This window comes from Cricetulus griseus, chromosome 6 (genome assembly GCF_003668045.3).
Source record: "Cricetulus griseus strain 17A/GY chromosome 6, alternate assembly CriGri-PICRH-1.0, whole genome shotgun sequence".
Taxonomy (NCBI): domain Eukaryota; kingdom Metazoa; phylum Chordata; class Mammalia; order Rodentia; family Cricetidae; genus Cricetulus; species Cricetulus griseus.
Window position 1 is genome coordinate 105215347 of NC_048599.1, and position 18012 is coordinate 105233358.

Below are 18012 nucleotides of genomic sequence, written 5' to 3' on the forward strand. Positions count from 1 at the left end.
GTATATAACACTAAATAATATTTTAGAACCATTTCAGGTTTGCCAAAAACCTGACTTGATTTAAGGCTGGTTTTCAAAGAAATATAATATCAATGACCCTTACTTTCAGGCAAATTTTAAGTACATAAAATTTATAGACACACACACACAAAAGAAAAGGCCCACCCTCAAATTCTAAAGTTAGTATTCATTTAAGAAAGTATATGCCAAGAGATAAATCTGTAGGGTTTAATGCACAAATTTTTGTTCCAGAAGCTAAATGTCCTTAGTTTACGGTGGTAGAGCACATGAGAGGTCTTAAGTTCAATTCCCAGCACTATAAAAATATAGGGTGGCTGGCCTGGCTTTCACAGTACCACAGCTGCCACTTCTTTAGAGACCATTATCAGAAATCTACAATATAGACAAAACATTTTAAGAACTTAAATCAAATAAATGCTATTGGTGAGGATTAAAAAAGATTCACTATGCCTAATTCACATTATAGTAGACTAATTTATAGTGAATTGTCACATAGTATTTTCTAACATACACACAGAGTAAATAAAGATATGTATAAATACAGTTTTAATTTTTATTACATCCATTTATTTGGTGTGTGTGCACATGTATACATCTGGGTGGGCTTATGCACACTATGGCAGATGGGTAGTGGTCAGAGGACAACTTGAGTGGTCAGTCCTCTCCTTCCACTATGTGGGTCCTTAGGGGATTAAACTCAGATCATCAAGCTTAATCTTAATATAACTCACAAATATATTTTCAAGTGATTACATTGCATTTGACACTTATGTGCTATAATATATATGTACATAGAGACAAAGACAGAGTCCCATATCAAGCAATGGCACAGAATGGGCCACATATACTATGGTAGTCCCTTAAAATTATAGTACCTAGAGACATCAAAGCCATTTAGTTTGTATAAATGCACTCTGATGTTCACACAATGGCAGAATTCTATCGATGCCACTTTTCAAATGTATCTGTTGCTAAATAAGAAATATAACATACATACTTTTTGTTTTGTATTGTTTTTAAATATTTCAACATCTTTAAAAAGCCTAACCACTTAAGCTTGTGCTGTCTAGTTTTTTGTCAACTTGATATAAGCTAGAGTCATCAAAGCAGAGGGAGCCTCCGTTGAGAAAATGCCTCCATACAATCAGGCTACAAGAAAACTTATAGGGCATTTTCTTAATTACTTATAGATGGAAGAGGGCCCAGCCCATTGTGGGTGGGACCATCCCTGCGCTGGTAGTCCTAGGTTCTATAAGAAACCAGGCTGAGAAAGCCATGTGGAACAAGTCAGTAAGCAGCACTGCCCCATGGCCTCTGCATCAGCTCCTGGTTCCAGGCTCCTGCCCTGTTTGAGTTCTTGAACTGACTTCCTTCAGAGATGAACAATGATGTGAAAGTATAAACCAAATAAATCCTTTCATCCCCAAGCTGGTTTTGGCCATGGTGTTTTGTCACAGCAATGACAACCCTAACTAGGACAAAGCTTAAATTCACAATCTGGAAGATGGTCTTAATATATTAAATTATAATGATTTTGACTAAGGAAAAGTATAATGTCCGATAATTTCTTCTATTAATTTCACTTTGCTTTTAATAAGCACAAACAGAAACCAAAAACCTCTAAAAATCAATTTCTACTAAATGTATAAAGGCCCACCCAGGGTAATTTAGGGAAAAAAGAAGAGTGTAGTTAGCAGGAAAGAGATGGGAGGGAGGGAGGGAGGGAGGAGAGAGGGAGGGAGGGAGGGAGGGAGGGAGGGAGGAGGCAGGGAGGGAGGGAGGGAGGGAGGGAGGGACGGAGGGAGGGAGGGAGGGAGGAGGGAGGCAAGGAGGGAGGGAGGCAGGGAGGAGGGAGGAGGAGGGAGGAAGGAGGGAGGGAGGGAGGCAAGGAGGGAGGGAGGCAGGGAGGAGGGAGGGGGAGGGACGGAGGGAGGAGGCAGGGAGGGAGGGAGGGAGGGACGGAGGGAGGGAGGCAAGGAGGGAGGGGACAGAAATGCAAACTAAGTTAATAAGTTAACCAGGATATTTCTGCCTTACACTGATGCTTACTGGGAAAGCTCCCGGCCGTCCCTGCAGCTCCTCCACTTCCTTTATGAGGTCTTGTGCGCTTTTGTTACTAGGACGTTGCCAAAGGTTGTTTTCCACATTGCTTCCAGGGTAACATGGAAGAACACTGTTAGCAAACTGTCTACAAAGAGGACATGTGAATTCTCCTTTGTCCACTGAGAAGCCCTGAAGAACCTGGTCATTCTGAAATATGAAATAAACATGTAGATATCTGATGCACACATTTGAAGTAAACAATAATTACACTACTCGATTTTACAGTAAACATACAGATCATTCAAAGAAAGGTTTCTCTAAAATGTCACAATGAAATAAAATCTCTGGTTTAGTTTGTTTGTTTTGTTTGAAGCAAGATTTTTCTGTGTAACAGCCCTGGCTGGCCTAGAACTCACTCTATAGACCACGCTGATCTCAAACTCACGGAGATCTGCCTGCCTCTAACGGCCTCTGCATCCAGAGTGCTGAGATCAAAAGCATGCACCACCACCACCTCCTCACTTGAAGAACTTCTTATAATATAGCATTGTGCCACAATCACATACAAGACACTATCCTCTTGCCTAAGTAATACCACATTTTTTTCTCTATATGCAAACCTTTAATATCTTTCTCTGGGGAAGCTATATAAAGTCTCAGTTGTTTGTATGTAAAACCCTTTACAATCTGATTTCTAATTAGTTCTTCAGATATATAGATGTAGATATAATGATTCAAAAGTACCTTAGTTCATCAAATGTTCTGGCACACTGTAGATGGTCACTACAACCCTGCGTATACCTTAAAATAGTTAGCACTCTTGTCCACCTAATGTACAATGGATATTGCTTTGATTGACAACTTGAATGATGTACAATCATCTAGGAGACAGACCTCTAGGCATACTTCTGAAGGAGTTTCTAGAATGATTCAACTGAGATGGAGAGCCCCCACTCTAAAGGGGAGCACCACTCCACAGACTAGAGTTCCAGAATGAATAAGGAGAAAACAAGCGGGCTGGAGAGATGGCTCAGCCGTTAAAAGGCTAGGCTCACAACCAAAAACATAAGGAGAAAACAAGCAAGGTACTGGCATTCATCTCTCTTTGCTTTCTGACTGTGGGTCAATGTGACTACTGCCTCATGGTCCTGCCACCATGCCTTCCTTCCCTGCCATGCTAGACTGTACTCTCAAACTGTGAGCCAAAGAAATCCTTCCTTCCTCCCTCCCTCCCTCCCTCCCTCCTTTCTTTCCTTCCTTTCTCCCTCCCTCCCTTCCTTCCTTTCCTTCCCCCATTCCTTCCTTCCTTTCCTCCTTTGCTTCTTTCTATTGCTTTTGTCAGGTATATCATTATACAATGAGAAAAGTAACTAATAAACACCATAAATTCTTAGAAGAAAGGATCCCTGTTTTATTTATTGGTGTATCCCCAAGATTTACCACAGAATCTACAATGCTCTAGAACCTTAATAGTTGTTGAAATATGTAATGTGCTTAAGAACCATTAAGCTTATATTCCTGACAACAGGCAAGCTCAGATCATGGAATACATGAGTAGCATTCAGAGAAAACAAGAAAAGTATTGGTAAACCATTGATAAATGTCACCAGATTTACATTTTAGGAAGATAGTGAATAAATTAGAGTAAGGAAATTGGTATTGAAAGCAATCACAAAAGTCAAGTCAAAAGAGAGCATACACATGCCGGGCAGTTCTGGGGCACGTCTTTAATTCCAGCACTCAGGAGGCAGAGGCAGACAGATCTCTGTGAGTCCAGTGCCAGCCTGGTTTACAAGGTGAGTTCCAGGACAGTCAGGGCTGTTAGACAAGAGAAATGGTCTTGGGAAAAAAAAAAAAAAAGAGGCATATACAAAATATCAATGGGAATAATGAAGGCAGAATTAATGCCAAGTGATACCCAAGAATATCCAATACAATAACAGAATCCTGGCTAGTGACTAAACATGAGTGGTCAGTTAATTAACTTACCCGTAATGATTCCATATAGGATTTATGACAATCTATGTGTAATGTGTGGCCACAAGTTTGTACGTAAACACCTCCTTCCCAGCCAATTGATACTGCCAAAAGGCAAGAACTCTTCAAAGAGATAAAAAGGACAAAAGAAAAGTAACTTTAAAGATTTATTAACATAAAAAATAATTATGAACATACTGAAATACATCCAAGAAATACATCCAACCAAATCTGCCATTTTTTCATGCATAGCCTAAAACACAGGTTGTAGCTTTATGATATAAATTAATATACGACTATGCAGTTGTAAAGCAAGATATTTAAAATTAGAATAATGTAAGTTTTAGTTTCCAAATACCTATGCTTATAATAAAAGAGAATAAATAACATAGATAATACTTTTTCTATCCCATAACATATAGGCTCTCGATATTATAGTTCAAGAGCTGGGAGAATGGCTCAATCCGTAAAGTGCCTTCTACAAAAACGTAAGTACTTGAGTTCAGACTCAGTACCCAGGTCAAAGGTAGGCACATCACTATACATCTTACCTACACTAGAAAGATAGGCAGATAGATCTCAGGAGCTCAACTGAATAAAAGAGCTCCAGGTTCAATGAGAAACCATCTCAACAAAAGGTAGAGAGTGAGGAAGGCACTCAACATCAACCTATAGACTGCATGGGCACACCCACAAGTGCGCATACACGCATTCATATAAAAACTATGGTATGAACTACACTGTTGTTGATTATTTCATATGTTCTATACAGCACTATCCTCTTAATTTCTGACATCAACAGTTTCTTTTTTGGAATACAGACCTCCCTCTAACTTACATAATGTACAATCTCTCTTAAGTTCCCTTCCTCTATTTTTCTTACACTTTTTTTTGTTTACCAGCCCCTTCAATGTCTGTACTCCTCAAGGGAATGCTATTCTCTTGTCATTGAAACTGTGCCACCTATGGAATTAGTTTGTAATTTCATCTACCCTTATAATCCTGGGTGCCTTATACAAGTGAGGGAGGGGTGGAGGGAAGGATAAATAATAGACATAGATATATACAGATAGGTAAGACTTTATTCATGTTCCCTAAACCAGAAACCCAAAATTTCTAGTTAACATAAACACTATGTTAACATAAAATCACTATGTCAAAACTCATTCCCATGAATCTTTCTTTTCCTCCTGGCTTAAAACTCCACAAGTACTTACTGTCAAAAAAAATTGAGTCATTCTTTATCAACCCTATTTACCTACATACCACAATATTAGTTCCCATATTACATATTACAAACAAGCCAAAGACTTCAAATTCAATGTTCCCTCTCTTTCTCCTTTTCCTCTTTCTCATTTTTATCATATGATCAGCGAAACAGAATTTGCGACTAAGTCTAAATTCAACCTGTAGGATTTGTAGTAATAAAACAGGCAGAGTCAATATGAGGCATAAGGGACAACATGAGTGACAGTCACATGATCAAACATGTGATAGCTGCCATAAAAAAATTTCTACATGCTTAAAAGATAGTGTAAATATTTAATTTTTATGTTGGAAGGAAATTTACATACATAACACAAGGTGAAATAAATGTTCTTTGAATCCAATGTTCCAATAGTAAATCAAAATTCTTCATGAGAACATAAAAGTTGAAAATACTGCACAGGAGCTGGCAAGATGGCTCAGCAGGTGAAAGCATTTGCCAGCAAGTATGAGGACCAGAGGCTAATCCCCAGGACCCACAGCTGAAAGGAGACAACTGACTCCCCCAAAGTTTGACCTCCTCACAAATGAAGGTATGTACATGACCCCCACTCACATACATATACACATTTAAAAAACGAAAAGTCAACACTGCACAGTATAAAATGCTTCCCTAGATAAAGGTGTGCAGAAGCATAAACCAAACACTCACAGCAGGTAAGCAAAGTTCTACTGCTATAGACCAGAAAAACAACAAAAGGCCTACTCATCTCTGCTTATGTTTTGGAGATCCTTAAAATAGAAACAGATTTGAGAGCTAGAGCATTCAGAGTCAGTAAGCAGTCAGTTAATAAGCACACTGTTCTCTTAAGCACAGTATCGTAAAAATGGGAGTAACCTGGCAGTGGTGATGCATGCCTTTAATCCTAGTACTCGGAAGGCAGAGGCACGATGATCTGAGGATGATGTCTGTGAGTTCAAGGCCAGCCTCCAATGCTACAGAGAAAACTTGTCTCAAAAACTCAAAAATAAAAGGGGGGGGGGGGGTAATTTTTAGTCTGTTCTTGTCTCACTCACTATGTCGTCCAGGAGGACCTTAAACTCTTGATCTTCATGCCTCCACCTTCAAAGTGCTAGAATTAAAGGTATGCCACCAGCCCCTGGCCAGGAGTTAGCTTAAAAACTGAAGATAGTACTAACACTTATGTAACAAGGTCTTATTTGAGTTTGCTAGAGTCAAAAGCATAGGAAAATTGGCATGAGAAAATGTTTTAGAGAGATTTCAACTATATGTCCACTTGTTGCTGTATGAAAGTGCTTACCACTGTGTCTTCATAAAGTCAGTATTTGTGAAAACCCCATACAGTAAATAGTGTTGTCTCTTTTTATAAGACAAAAATAAAACACTATTAAGGTCATTAAGTTAGAAGCAAGAGGCCAAGTCCAAACCTAATTCCAAGGCTCAGGTTTCCCTGCTTTCACTGTGTCACATTTGCCATGTGTTTCTACACTGAACATATGCGCTATTTTACATAACTCAATTTCTGTTGGTAAATTCTGTAACATACACAGCTTAATTCTATTATCTGTATCAATGCCAATTAAGTTATTTTTCTGTCCATGCAGTCTGTTCTAGCCAAAATTCCTGTCTTCTACGTTAAAGTCATTTGGTAAGAAATCCAGGAAGCATCTATACCCCATAGACCAGGGACTAACTAACCCTGAGGGAGGATATATATAAAACCTATATATGGCCCTGATCTTCAATGGCACATAGTTCAGGGGACACACCATAAACCTACTATGGAAGTACACAAAAACCATGCTATCAAAAGACAAATCTAATAGTCATTAATACAGAAACACAACAGTCGGGTCAGTTCAGAGCCTTTTATTTAAATATAAACAAAACACTTTGTCTTGAAATGCATTATTTTGACTTATAAAAATACCAAATCGCTAGGCGCTGGTGTCACAAGCCTTTAATCCCAGCACTCAGGAGGCAGAGGTAGGCGGATCTCTGTGAGTTCAAGGCCAGCCTAGTCTCCAGAGCGAGTGCCAGGATAGGCTCCAAAGGTACACAGAGAAGAAACCCTGTCTCAAAAAACCAAAAAAAAAAAAAAAAAAAAAGATTCCAAATCAATCTTCTTTTATTAGATCTCTTTTTCCTCATAATTATCACACTGTGATATATTTAGATTGAATTAAAAAACTTTCAGGGCTGGGATATGGCTCAGCTCTCCAGAACCACATAAAAGTCAGGCAGGTACAACAGCCACATGTATGCCTGGAGCCTGCAGAAGTTAGAAGACCGTGTCAGACCTTCGAGTATTGGAATATACAGTGGTAAGCTGCCATGTGGATCTGGCAATTAAACCTGGGTCCTTCGCTGAGCTGTCTCTCCAGCCCTCAAATAAGTATTTTCAAAGAAAATTCTGTTGGTAAGATTATGTTAAGATCTTTCTTGAGTGCAACTTTTTGAATATTTATTTTTATTTATGTATGTATGTCTATGAATGTGTATGTGTCACATGTGTACAGATAGTCATGGAGGCCAGAAGGGTATTGGATTTTTGGAGCTGGAATCAGAGGCCACCTGATATGTGTGCTGGGAACTAAGTTCAGGTCCAGCAAGCACTCATCCATCTTTCTAGCACCCTGCTTTGTACAATTTTGTTGCCAGCTTATCAGATGCATTTTTGTCATAATACTTTGCATTTTATTTGAATCACTTTAAATGCATAAAGGTGAATACCAAAGCCAAATAGAACCTTTCTTTTTTGTATGTATGATGCATGGTATTTGATTCTAGCTAGCCAGCTTGACTAAAGGGTCTTGCCTCTTCACAGCAATAGAAAAATAACTAAGACACTCATACACATAAAACAAAATAAATCACACACAAAAAAATTCTTTAGGGGAGAATAGACTCCAAAGTTGTCCTCTGACCTCTATAAACACATCATGGTCTGCATGCCCCACCACACATATCATGTATGCTCTCATACACACTAAAAATACAGATATTAATAAAACATATAAACATAATACATTAAAAAATAACCATAAATTTACTTTGGAAACTCTGAAAATAAACAGAGCCATTACCCTCCATTATCTTATCCAAATTGCAATATAAGGCCTAATATGAGATGTCCTAGTTAGGCTCCCTAAATATTATAAAGTTCACTTCACATTTATGTTGACTTAGTCCAAAGGCTACAGTAGAAAAGACCATTTGAACCCTTTACGGATAAGGAAATTGAGGTTTAGTATGTTTGGCCACACATACATAGCTCAGAAATGGCAAGATCAGAAAAAAAGCTATGTTTTTTTTTCTGGACTAGGATTCATTCTAATATATATAATGCCTCCCTGGCTAAAACCATAAGTTCCTCCTGAAGCCATTAGAAACCTCTCTTCCATTGACTGTGGAAACAAACTGCTTGGACTCATCTTATCACCTCATCAGTTATTGTTGACTATTAAAAAAAAAGTAATGTGTCTTGCACCTGTGCTACTGACATCGCACATCTCAATCAACAGATTCGAAGGCAAGAAAGATCTATTTGGAAAGGAATCAAAACAATAATCTACAGCTAACTAAAAATAATGCATTACTTTATAAGTATTTTTAACTATTATATGTTTATCTAATTCAGAATTTATTAGGTTCAATCTAAAAAAGGAAGGAGAACTTATTTGATAATCTCCTCAAAAAAATTAAACAAAATTGACACAGCTTTTTTCTCTTAGTTCTGGAGATGGAAGCCATGGCAGAGAAGTGTTGTAGTGATCTTAAAAAGAAGTTAGCAATGTTGCTGCTGTTCAGTTGAACTTTAAAGTCTTGGGACACTCCTGAGTGCTAGAGCTTACAGTTGCAAAGAGGCTGAAAAATAATCAACCAAGTTCACAAGAAGTGAGAGAACACAGTCTCAGTTACATTTTAAAAGTAACACAAGGAAATTCTAGTATGCATCTTTACAAAAAAGTAAAAGGTAGTAAGAACCTATATAAAATATTCACATATTATGTAAATAATTTAAGAGTCAATACTTATTATTTCATTAAAGTAAATTATATAGACTTTACAATAAACAGCATTTAAAATGCACATCACACTTACTGCTTGATTATTGTTTTTGGTTTGGTTTGGTTTGGTTTGGTTTGGTTTGGTTTGGTTTGGTTTGGTTTTTCTAGACAGGGTTTTTCTTCATAGCCCCAGCTTTCTTGGAACTCATTCTGTAGATTGGCGTTAATCTCGGAGATCCACCTGCCTCTGCCTCCCAAGTGCTGGGATTAAAGGTGTGTACCACCACTGCCCAGCTGCATGGTATTTTTGTTGTTTTTTTTAATTGTTGGTTTTTTAGTGTTGTTGTTGTTGTTGTTGTTGTTGTTGTTGTTGTTGTTGTTGTTGTTGTTTCAAGACAGGGTTCTCTGTGGCATTGGAGGCTGTCCTGGAACTAGCTCTATGTAGTCTCAAACTCACAGAGATCCGCCTGCCTCTGTGCATGGTATTTTTATTAACAGATTTCTATTATGTTGTTGCCCACACATTAATTATTGTTACTATTGTTCTACTAAACTTTCATGGTTTGAAGTCAGAATGACATCTGAATAGAAGAAAATAATATAAAATTCTGGAGGCAAATCATTATCAATATTGCTGTTAAAATTACTATACAAGGGGCTAGAGAGATGGCTCAGCTGTTAGAACTTGCTGCTCTTATAGAGGACCCAGGTTTAGTTCTCAGCACCAACATGGTGTCTCACAACCACCCTAAATCCAGATCTGATACCCTCTTATGACCTCCAAAGAGGCACACACATAGTGCATTTAGATACATGCAGGTAAAACAGATATACATATAAAAAGATAGATAGATAGATAGATAGATAGATAGATAGATAGATAGATAGATAGATAGGCAGGCAGGCGCCATCCAAATGCTAGGGATATAGAACTCTTGCTTAGCATGGATAAGATCCTAGATTCAATCCCTTGAACCATTAAAAACAAAAAAGTTGGAATTGTTTGATAATAAAAATACTTACATCTTTAAAATAACGCTGCAATAAAGAAAGTCTCACATCATGAACTGCTGCACATGTGTCCCAAGGGTAAATCTGTTCCTCTTCAGTAATTGGTAACTTTTTTGGCTCAGCATTGTCCCGGCACTGACCTAAAACTAAGTAACAACAGAGACAAAAGTTCATTAAATAACACAAAGACCTAAACAATAACACAGGTTATTCACCACAACCAACAATAGATTTCAAATTTTTGAAATATTTTTAAATGTCAAAATTTAAAATTCTATTTAAGTATCAATCAATGTCAACTCTCTTATAAAAATATTCTAAAGACATTAACAAAAAAAAAAAACAAAAAAAGGAGTAAATGCCAAGCCTGATGGCACACAACTTTAATCCCAGCACTCGGAAGGCAGAGGCAGGCATATCTCTGAGTTTGGTCTACATAGTGAGTGAGTTTCAGGACAGCCAGAACTATGTGAAGAGATTTTATCCCAACAAGAATAGTGTTTTATTTGTCTAGTTTATAAATAAAGGCCCAAATATGACAGTATGTGGTGGCACATTCCTTTAATCTCAGCATTTAAGAGGTAGAGGCAGGAGAATCTCTATGAGTTTCAGGTCAGTCGAAGCTACAAAGTGAGACTCTGACACAATAAATTAAAATGAAATATGATTATCAGTGTATGATGATTTCCTAAGTCTGTCACAAAAAAAAAAGCTAGAAACAATGACTTTCTCATGTTGATCTATCTCATTTTTAAACACGCTATTAAAAGGAAGCAGAACTGCTTAGAGAAAGCAAGGCTGAGAGAGCCTAAATTACATGTGACAAAGTGAAGTGTTCCATCACCTTTAAGGTCCTAGGGAAGTTTGGACAGGCCAAGTTATAAGAATTTAGCATCAGAAAGAATGATGCCAGTGTCAGATGTTACATTGACAGACTCAGGCAAGAAGCACCCAATGAAAGACGAAAGGCCAATGGAGTAAAGTTTCAATGTATCACCTTCTTGGTTACCAGCCACCAAGTGATAGGCACTGCCTAGGATAGAACACTCTGACTCGGAATCCTCCTGAAGTGATGCCATCAGAAAGAACATGCTGTGTAATATCCTTCTCCAAAATGTTTACTCTGAACCTCACAGTAAGACAACAATCACCCAAATCCACATGTTCAGTCTATAGAACAGCCAACCTGGAGAAAGGCTCCAAGAAACTGTTCTAAATTAAAGGAGAGCCACACAAATGATGACTAGAGACAAGAAATATATATTACAAAGATACTACTGGTTCCTACCACAAAGAAATGACGGGTAGGTGAAGTGAAAGGTTTATCAGTTAGCTGCACGTACTTGCTCAACAATATATGCATGTACCAAAATATCACAATTATTAGTCAGATGAACAAAACAAATTCAGATAATTGGAAGAATTTGAATATAGGCATAATATATAATACTAATATTAAATTTACTGAATACAATAGAACTTCTGTTATTATATAAGAGAATGTCCCTGATTTTCTTCTGGAAAAGAATGTTTACACTCGCATGCCTATACATGTGTGTGTTTTCTGAGGCTACAAAGTATCAAATGTGGCAACATGGGAACAACTAGTAGCAGGGAAAAGGTATTAATTTTCTGTAGACATAAAACACCAAGAAAAAATTTTGGAAGACAGACATAAATATGACAGAAGGAGAGAAAAAAACTAATGCTACAATTTTTTAGTATAAAATATCAAAAACCAAAAGAAATACTACACAGATCAGAAAACACTCTCCAAAACACCACCACACCAGTTTATGTATGTTTGTTTTTAATGTATCATTGAAATAAGAATGGTATTTTTTAAATTCATTTGCATGGGAAGAGCTGCTTATGAGGATATAGAAATAAAATAAAGAATCAAGGGGATGCTCACGGCGAAACACAATGTAGAATCCTCTTAATACACTCCCAGATTCATTTGCTAGAATTTTGATGAAGGTTTTTTTTTTAAGACTTTATTTATTTATTATGTATACAACGTTCTGCTTCCATATATATCTGCACACCAGAAGAGGGCACCAGATCTCATTACAGATGGTTGTGAGCCACCATGTGGTTGCTGGGAATTGAACTCAGGACCTTTGGAAGAGCAGTCAGTGCTCAACCTCTGAGCCATCTCTCCAGCCCTCGATGAAGATTTTTGCATCTACACTTGGTAATGCATTCTAGTACTTATGTAACAAAGGAATACTAACCTCACATGGTAGTTTTAAAAATGTTCCTTCCTCTGTATTTTTTGGACAAGTTTCAGATGGTTTGGTATTGATTGTTTCGGTATTCAACAGAATTCACTGTCCTGTACTTTGCTGACAGGGGTTCTGTTCTTCCTGCCTCCATACCTCCTGAGTGCTGAGAATTATAGGCATGCACCATCACCTCCTATTTACACATCCAACTCCAAGTTCTGTGCATGTAAGCATGCATTTTACCGATTGAGCTGCAGCCTTTCACCTTCAACCTACTTGTATCTTTAAGTCTAAAGTGAATCTCTTTTAAAAAAAAAATAATTTATTTTATTTCTACTTTTGGTGTTTTGCCTGCATGTATGTCTGGGTGAGAATGTCAGATCCCCTAGAACTGGAGTTATTGACAGTTATGAGCTACCATGTGGGTGCTGGGAATTCAACCCACATCCCATGGAAAAGTAGACAGTGCTCTTAAGCACTGAGCCATAACCCCAACCCTAAAGTAAATTTCTTATCCATAGCATATAGTATCATCACATTTTAAAATATGTCAATCCCCACCTTCTTAGTAGAAAATAAAATTCATCGTACTTCAAGTGATTACTGACAAAGATCTTGATTCTGCAATTATGCTGTTTTTTATATTTGTTCCTTAATTCATTCATAACTGCTCTCTTTCGTAACTAAATTTTATAGTGTGGGATTTTGGGTCCCTTCCCATTTCTTTTAATATGGATTTATCATTATTATTATTATTATTTTGCCGAGAATGATGTTTTTATGGCTACCTAGAAGATAGAATTAACATCTTCACTTTGTAATAGTGAATTTTGAATTAATATTTATTTAGTTTTGATAACATATAATCCTCTTTCCCATTCTATCCTCCATCTTTGCCTCTGTGTTTGTGTAAAGACCTGCACTTTTATGTAAGAATACACTAACACTTGGTTTAAAATCTAGATACACAGTTCTTTTCAGACTAGACTGTCTAAGAACTATTACTATTTCAAAAACACCTGAGAATGCGAAGGAAGGATAACATTCAGACAAACTCTTCAAGTTTTAAATATTTTAAAAGATAGATTGGCAAACACAGCAATCTGCAAGATGTGTCAAGAACTATTATCTGCATGCTATTTAGGAACCCAAGCAACCAAAGCAGAACTGGCAGGACTTGCATATGTAATTAGAATATTTAAATGAACAACAATGATAAACTTAAGAGGTTCATACATTTTAGAACAGTTAAACTAATAAGAAAATGCACTCTAATATTAGCTCTCATTTAATACATACTGATCTGTTACAGATGGCATTATCTAAAATGTTTCTATCAGAAAGTTTCTCTGCATTCACCTGATGATGCTTGCAACAGTACAACCAGCCCAGTAGGTCTGTCTTCAGAGGAAGGACCACTCTGTCCACAAATGACACAGTCATACACAGCCTCAGAAATCTGTGGTTCTGCTGTGGTAATTTCCATAGGAATATCGTTCTCAGGAGAATCTGGAAGGAGAAAACTATAACTCTTAGAAGAAAAGTCCCTTTTCAATAATCCCCACACACAAAGATCTACTTCAAATACTTTTTTTTAAATATTTTTTAAAAGATTTTATTTATTGATTATGTATACAACAGTCTGCTTCCATGTATATCTGCACATCAGAAGAGGGCACCAGATCTCATAACAGATGGTTGTGAGCCACCATGTGGTTTCTGGGAATTGAACTCAGGACTTTTGGAAGAGCAGTTGGTGCTCTTAACCTCTGAGCCATCTCTCCAGCCCCTACTTCAAATACTTTTTAAGGTAAATACTAACAAAGTTATATCATAACACAACTAGTAAGACCTTTATTCAAGTAAAATGCTAGCTCTAAGAAAGACCAAAACTGTGAAGTTGATAAAAACAACTTTGGGTAATATATGATTCAATATTTTGATGTTGTACCAATTACAGATAAAAACAGAAACAAAAACATCTATGTAAGGGGCTAGAGAGTTGGATCAGCAATTAAGAGCACTGACTTTTCTTCCAGAGGTCCTGAGTTCAATTCCCAGGAACCATATGATGGCTCACAACCATCTATAAAGGGATCTGATGCCCTCTTCTGGCCTGCAGGCATACATGCAAATAAAGCATTCATATACACACATTAAAAATCTTTTTTTAAACTGTGTAAGAGAAAAATTTAATTACATTTTAAAGAACAAATGGATCATTTGTTTAAATTTACTTTGGGGTTCTGAAGAGAAGAAATTTACAAGATGGTAACTCTTTGAAAATTGGTAGTAGCATATACTAGGGGATAATACAGGGAAAACTGCTTTCCTAATCCTCTATTTTGGTAATATCTCTCAAATAATAGTGATTGATGTTTATATAAGGAAATAATTATATATTCTCACATTACATATTAATAAACAGGATACAGAAAATAACAGTGGTCTATTAATATATCATTAACAAGAAATAAACACCAGTAGACACAGAAAGATAAGCATTATATATTTTCTCATATATACAGAAAATAATAAAAGATGGTAATCTGAAAGTAGAAGAGGAACTATATTATAGAAAAAGTTAAAGGAGAAGGGGGAAGGGAAAACATAAATATATTTTTTAAAGACTATTCATAGCTCTACCATTATATAGAAAAATGGCATTCCTTCTCATTATAAAAATTCTAAAACCCGGGCTGGAGAAATGGCTCAGTGGTTAAGAGCACTGACTGCTCTTCCAGAGGTCCTGAGTTCAATTCCCAGCTACCATATGGTGGCTCACAGCCATCCGTTATGAGATCTGGAGCCCTCTTTTGGAGTGCAGATATACATGGAAGCAGAATGTTATACACAATAAATAAATAAAATATTTTAAAAAATTCTAAAACCAATATGAATTGAATTAAAAGGTACACATGATTTTTAGAAATACTAATGTGATGGCACAAAGAGACACCCAAAAGTGTTTGAAAACAGTCATTGTAAGAATTTTAGGCTAACTTCAGAGAAGAGCATCAGAATAATTGATCAACTACTTACTGACAGACCTGACACATGTGAGAGACAGATTTATAGAGAACAGAGAGGGTTCTTCTTAACTACTGCCTTAGTTCTACAACAAAAATGGCTAAAATAAAGATCTGATCCGAGATAGGCAAGATGGTTCAGTGGCTAAGAAGGGTATTTGCCCCCAAGTCTGACAACCTGAGTTCCATACTCAGAACCCACGTGGTAGAAGTAGAGAATGACTCCACACCATTGTCTTCTGACCTCCACATGTACTGTGGTATCAGCTTACCTGTATCCATGTGCACACACCATAATTCAACAATTATTCTGATCACTCCATTACTCTACTGTTTAAATAAAGACTGTAAATTATCTGTACTATTTAGAGCTGCTGAAAGTTTAAACCAGTTATCCCTATATATAATAACTAATTGTGAGAGTTTCAAACTAGAATTTTGACTTACCAACATCCATTGCAGTTTCCATGAAGCTTTTCTGTCGTGAGGCAAACTCTGCAAGCAATTTCTGCTGCCTTTCTCTAGCCTTTTGTCGCCTAAAGAGAAATGAAATTTTAAGTACATGGTGTGTTCAACACTAATCTATTGCTTTTCGGGAGTATATGATGTATATCTGGCTATACAATTAAGAACAACCTGTTTCCTATACTATATATTAAATATCATGTAAGATTTGAATGTCCCTGAAACAATTCTATCCCTTCCAAAAGACTTCAAACCCACTGTTTGCATAAGTATATATACAAAGAAGTATCTAGAGTATGAAACAATGAGGTAGATAGAAAATTCTAAAAGTTCTACTAAGGAACTTTAACAGCTGATAAACATTTTCAGCAAAGTAGCTGCATACAAGATTAACTTAAAAAAAAAATCAATAGCCCTCCTATATAAATGATGAATGGACTGAGAAAGAAATCAGGAAAACAACACCTTTCACAATAGCCTCAAATAATATAAAATGTCTTGGTGTAACTCCAATCAAGCAATAAAAGACTTGTATGACAAGAACTTCAAATCTTTGAAGAAAGAAATTGGAGGCAATAGAAGATGGAGAGCTCTTCCATGCTCATGAATCAGTAGGATTAACATAGTAAAAATGACTATCCTACCAAAAGCAATCTACAGATTCAACAGAATCCCCATCAAAATTCCAACACAATTCTTTACAGACTTTGAAACAACAATTCTCAACTTCATATAGAAAAACAAAAAACCCAGGATAGTCAAAACAATCCTGGACAGTAAAAAATAAATAAATAAATAAATTGCAGGATTGTCGGGGCGATACATTGGAAATCTATTCCATCCCACCACGGGTTCAGAGAGCCTCAACTTCTATCGTCTTTAAGAAGTCAGTTAATGACTGCAGGATGCCCGGGTGTGGTAAATAGCTCCTATCTAAATAAGAGTTTAAACCCACCCTGAAGGCTAGTGATATGTGCTGGTATGGAGTGCCTGAAGAACAAGTGTAAATGCAGCTAGGATTAAGGGAAGTCATTGCTATCTGCCCTTTATACATGATAATAGATGTCTTCTTTCATTGTCCCCACCTTTGGATGGTTACTTAAGATGATGCATGAATAAACTGGGAGCACTCAGTGTTAACTGACTGCCCTCCTGATATGATCTTATGTCTCCCTCTTTTTTTTTTAACGCTGGATAGCTAGCCTTCCATCATCCACACTCTCCTACTCAGGAATGGACCCAGGACTGTTCTGCTGGTTCCAATCGCAGACCCAAAGACATCGGTCCCAGCAACATGGGACTAATACAGACGGTCACCAACACAGGATGTCCCACCATTCCTGATTTCAAATTGTACTACAAAGCTACAGTAATAAATACTGCATAGTATTGGCATAAAAACAGACATGCTGAAGAATGGAATGGAATTGAAGACCCAGACATAAATTTACACACCTATTGACACCTGAGTTTTGATAAAGAAGCTAGAAATACACACTGGAAAAAAAGACAGTGTCTTCAACAAGTGATGCTGGTCAAAGTGAACACCTGCATGTAGAAGAATGCAAATAAACCCGTATTTATCACCCTGCATAAAACTCAAGTCCAAGTGTATCAAAGACCTCAAAAGAAAACCAAACATGCTGAACCTGACAGAAGAGAAAGTGGGGAATATCTTGAATGCATTGGCGCAGGAAATGACTCTCTGAGAAGTACATCAATAGTGAAGACAATAAGATCAACAAGTAATAAATGGGACCTCAAGAAATGAAACTGAAAAGATCCTGTTTGGCAAAGGGACATCAATTAGACAAAATGGCAGCATACAAAATGGAAAAAAGGTTTTTACCAACTCCATATCTCATAGAGGACTAATATCTAAAATATATAAAGAACTCAAGAAATTAGTTATCCAAAAACCAAGTAACTTAATTAAAAAGAGAAGTACAGAACTAAATAGAATTCTCAATGAGAAGAAACTCGAATGGATGAGAAATACT

The 18012-nt window shown here is 36.8% G+C and overlaps 1 protein-coding gene across 1 annotated transcript in view; it reads right to left on the reverse strand.

Moving 5' to 3' along the window:
• Ubr3 (ubiquitin protein ligase E3 component n-recognin 3) overlaps positions 1 to 18012 on the reverse strand; it is a 157436-nt gene that overhangs the window by 35432 nt on the left and 103992 nt on the right. The window contains exons 28-32 of the mRNA XM_027420475.1: positions 15995 to 16083; positions 13878 to 14027; positions 10303 to 10436; positions 4054 to 4164; positions 2059 to 2271 (exon numbers count right to left, since the gene is read on the reverse strand). Coding sequence (XP_027276276.1) covers positions 2059 to 2271; positions 4054 to 4164; positions 10303 to 10436; positions 13878 to 14027; positions 15995 to 16083 — 697 coding nt within the window. The remainder of the gene's footprint in view (positions 1 to 2058; positions 2272 to 4053; positions 4165 to 10302; positions 10437 to 13877; positions 14028 to 15994; positions 16084 to 18012) is intronic.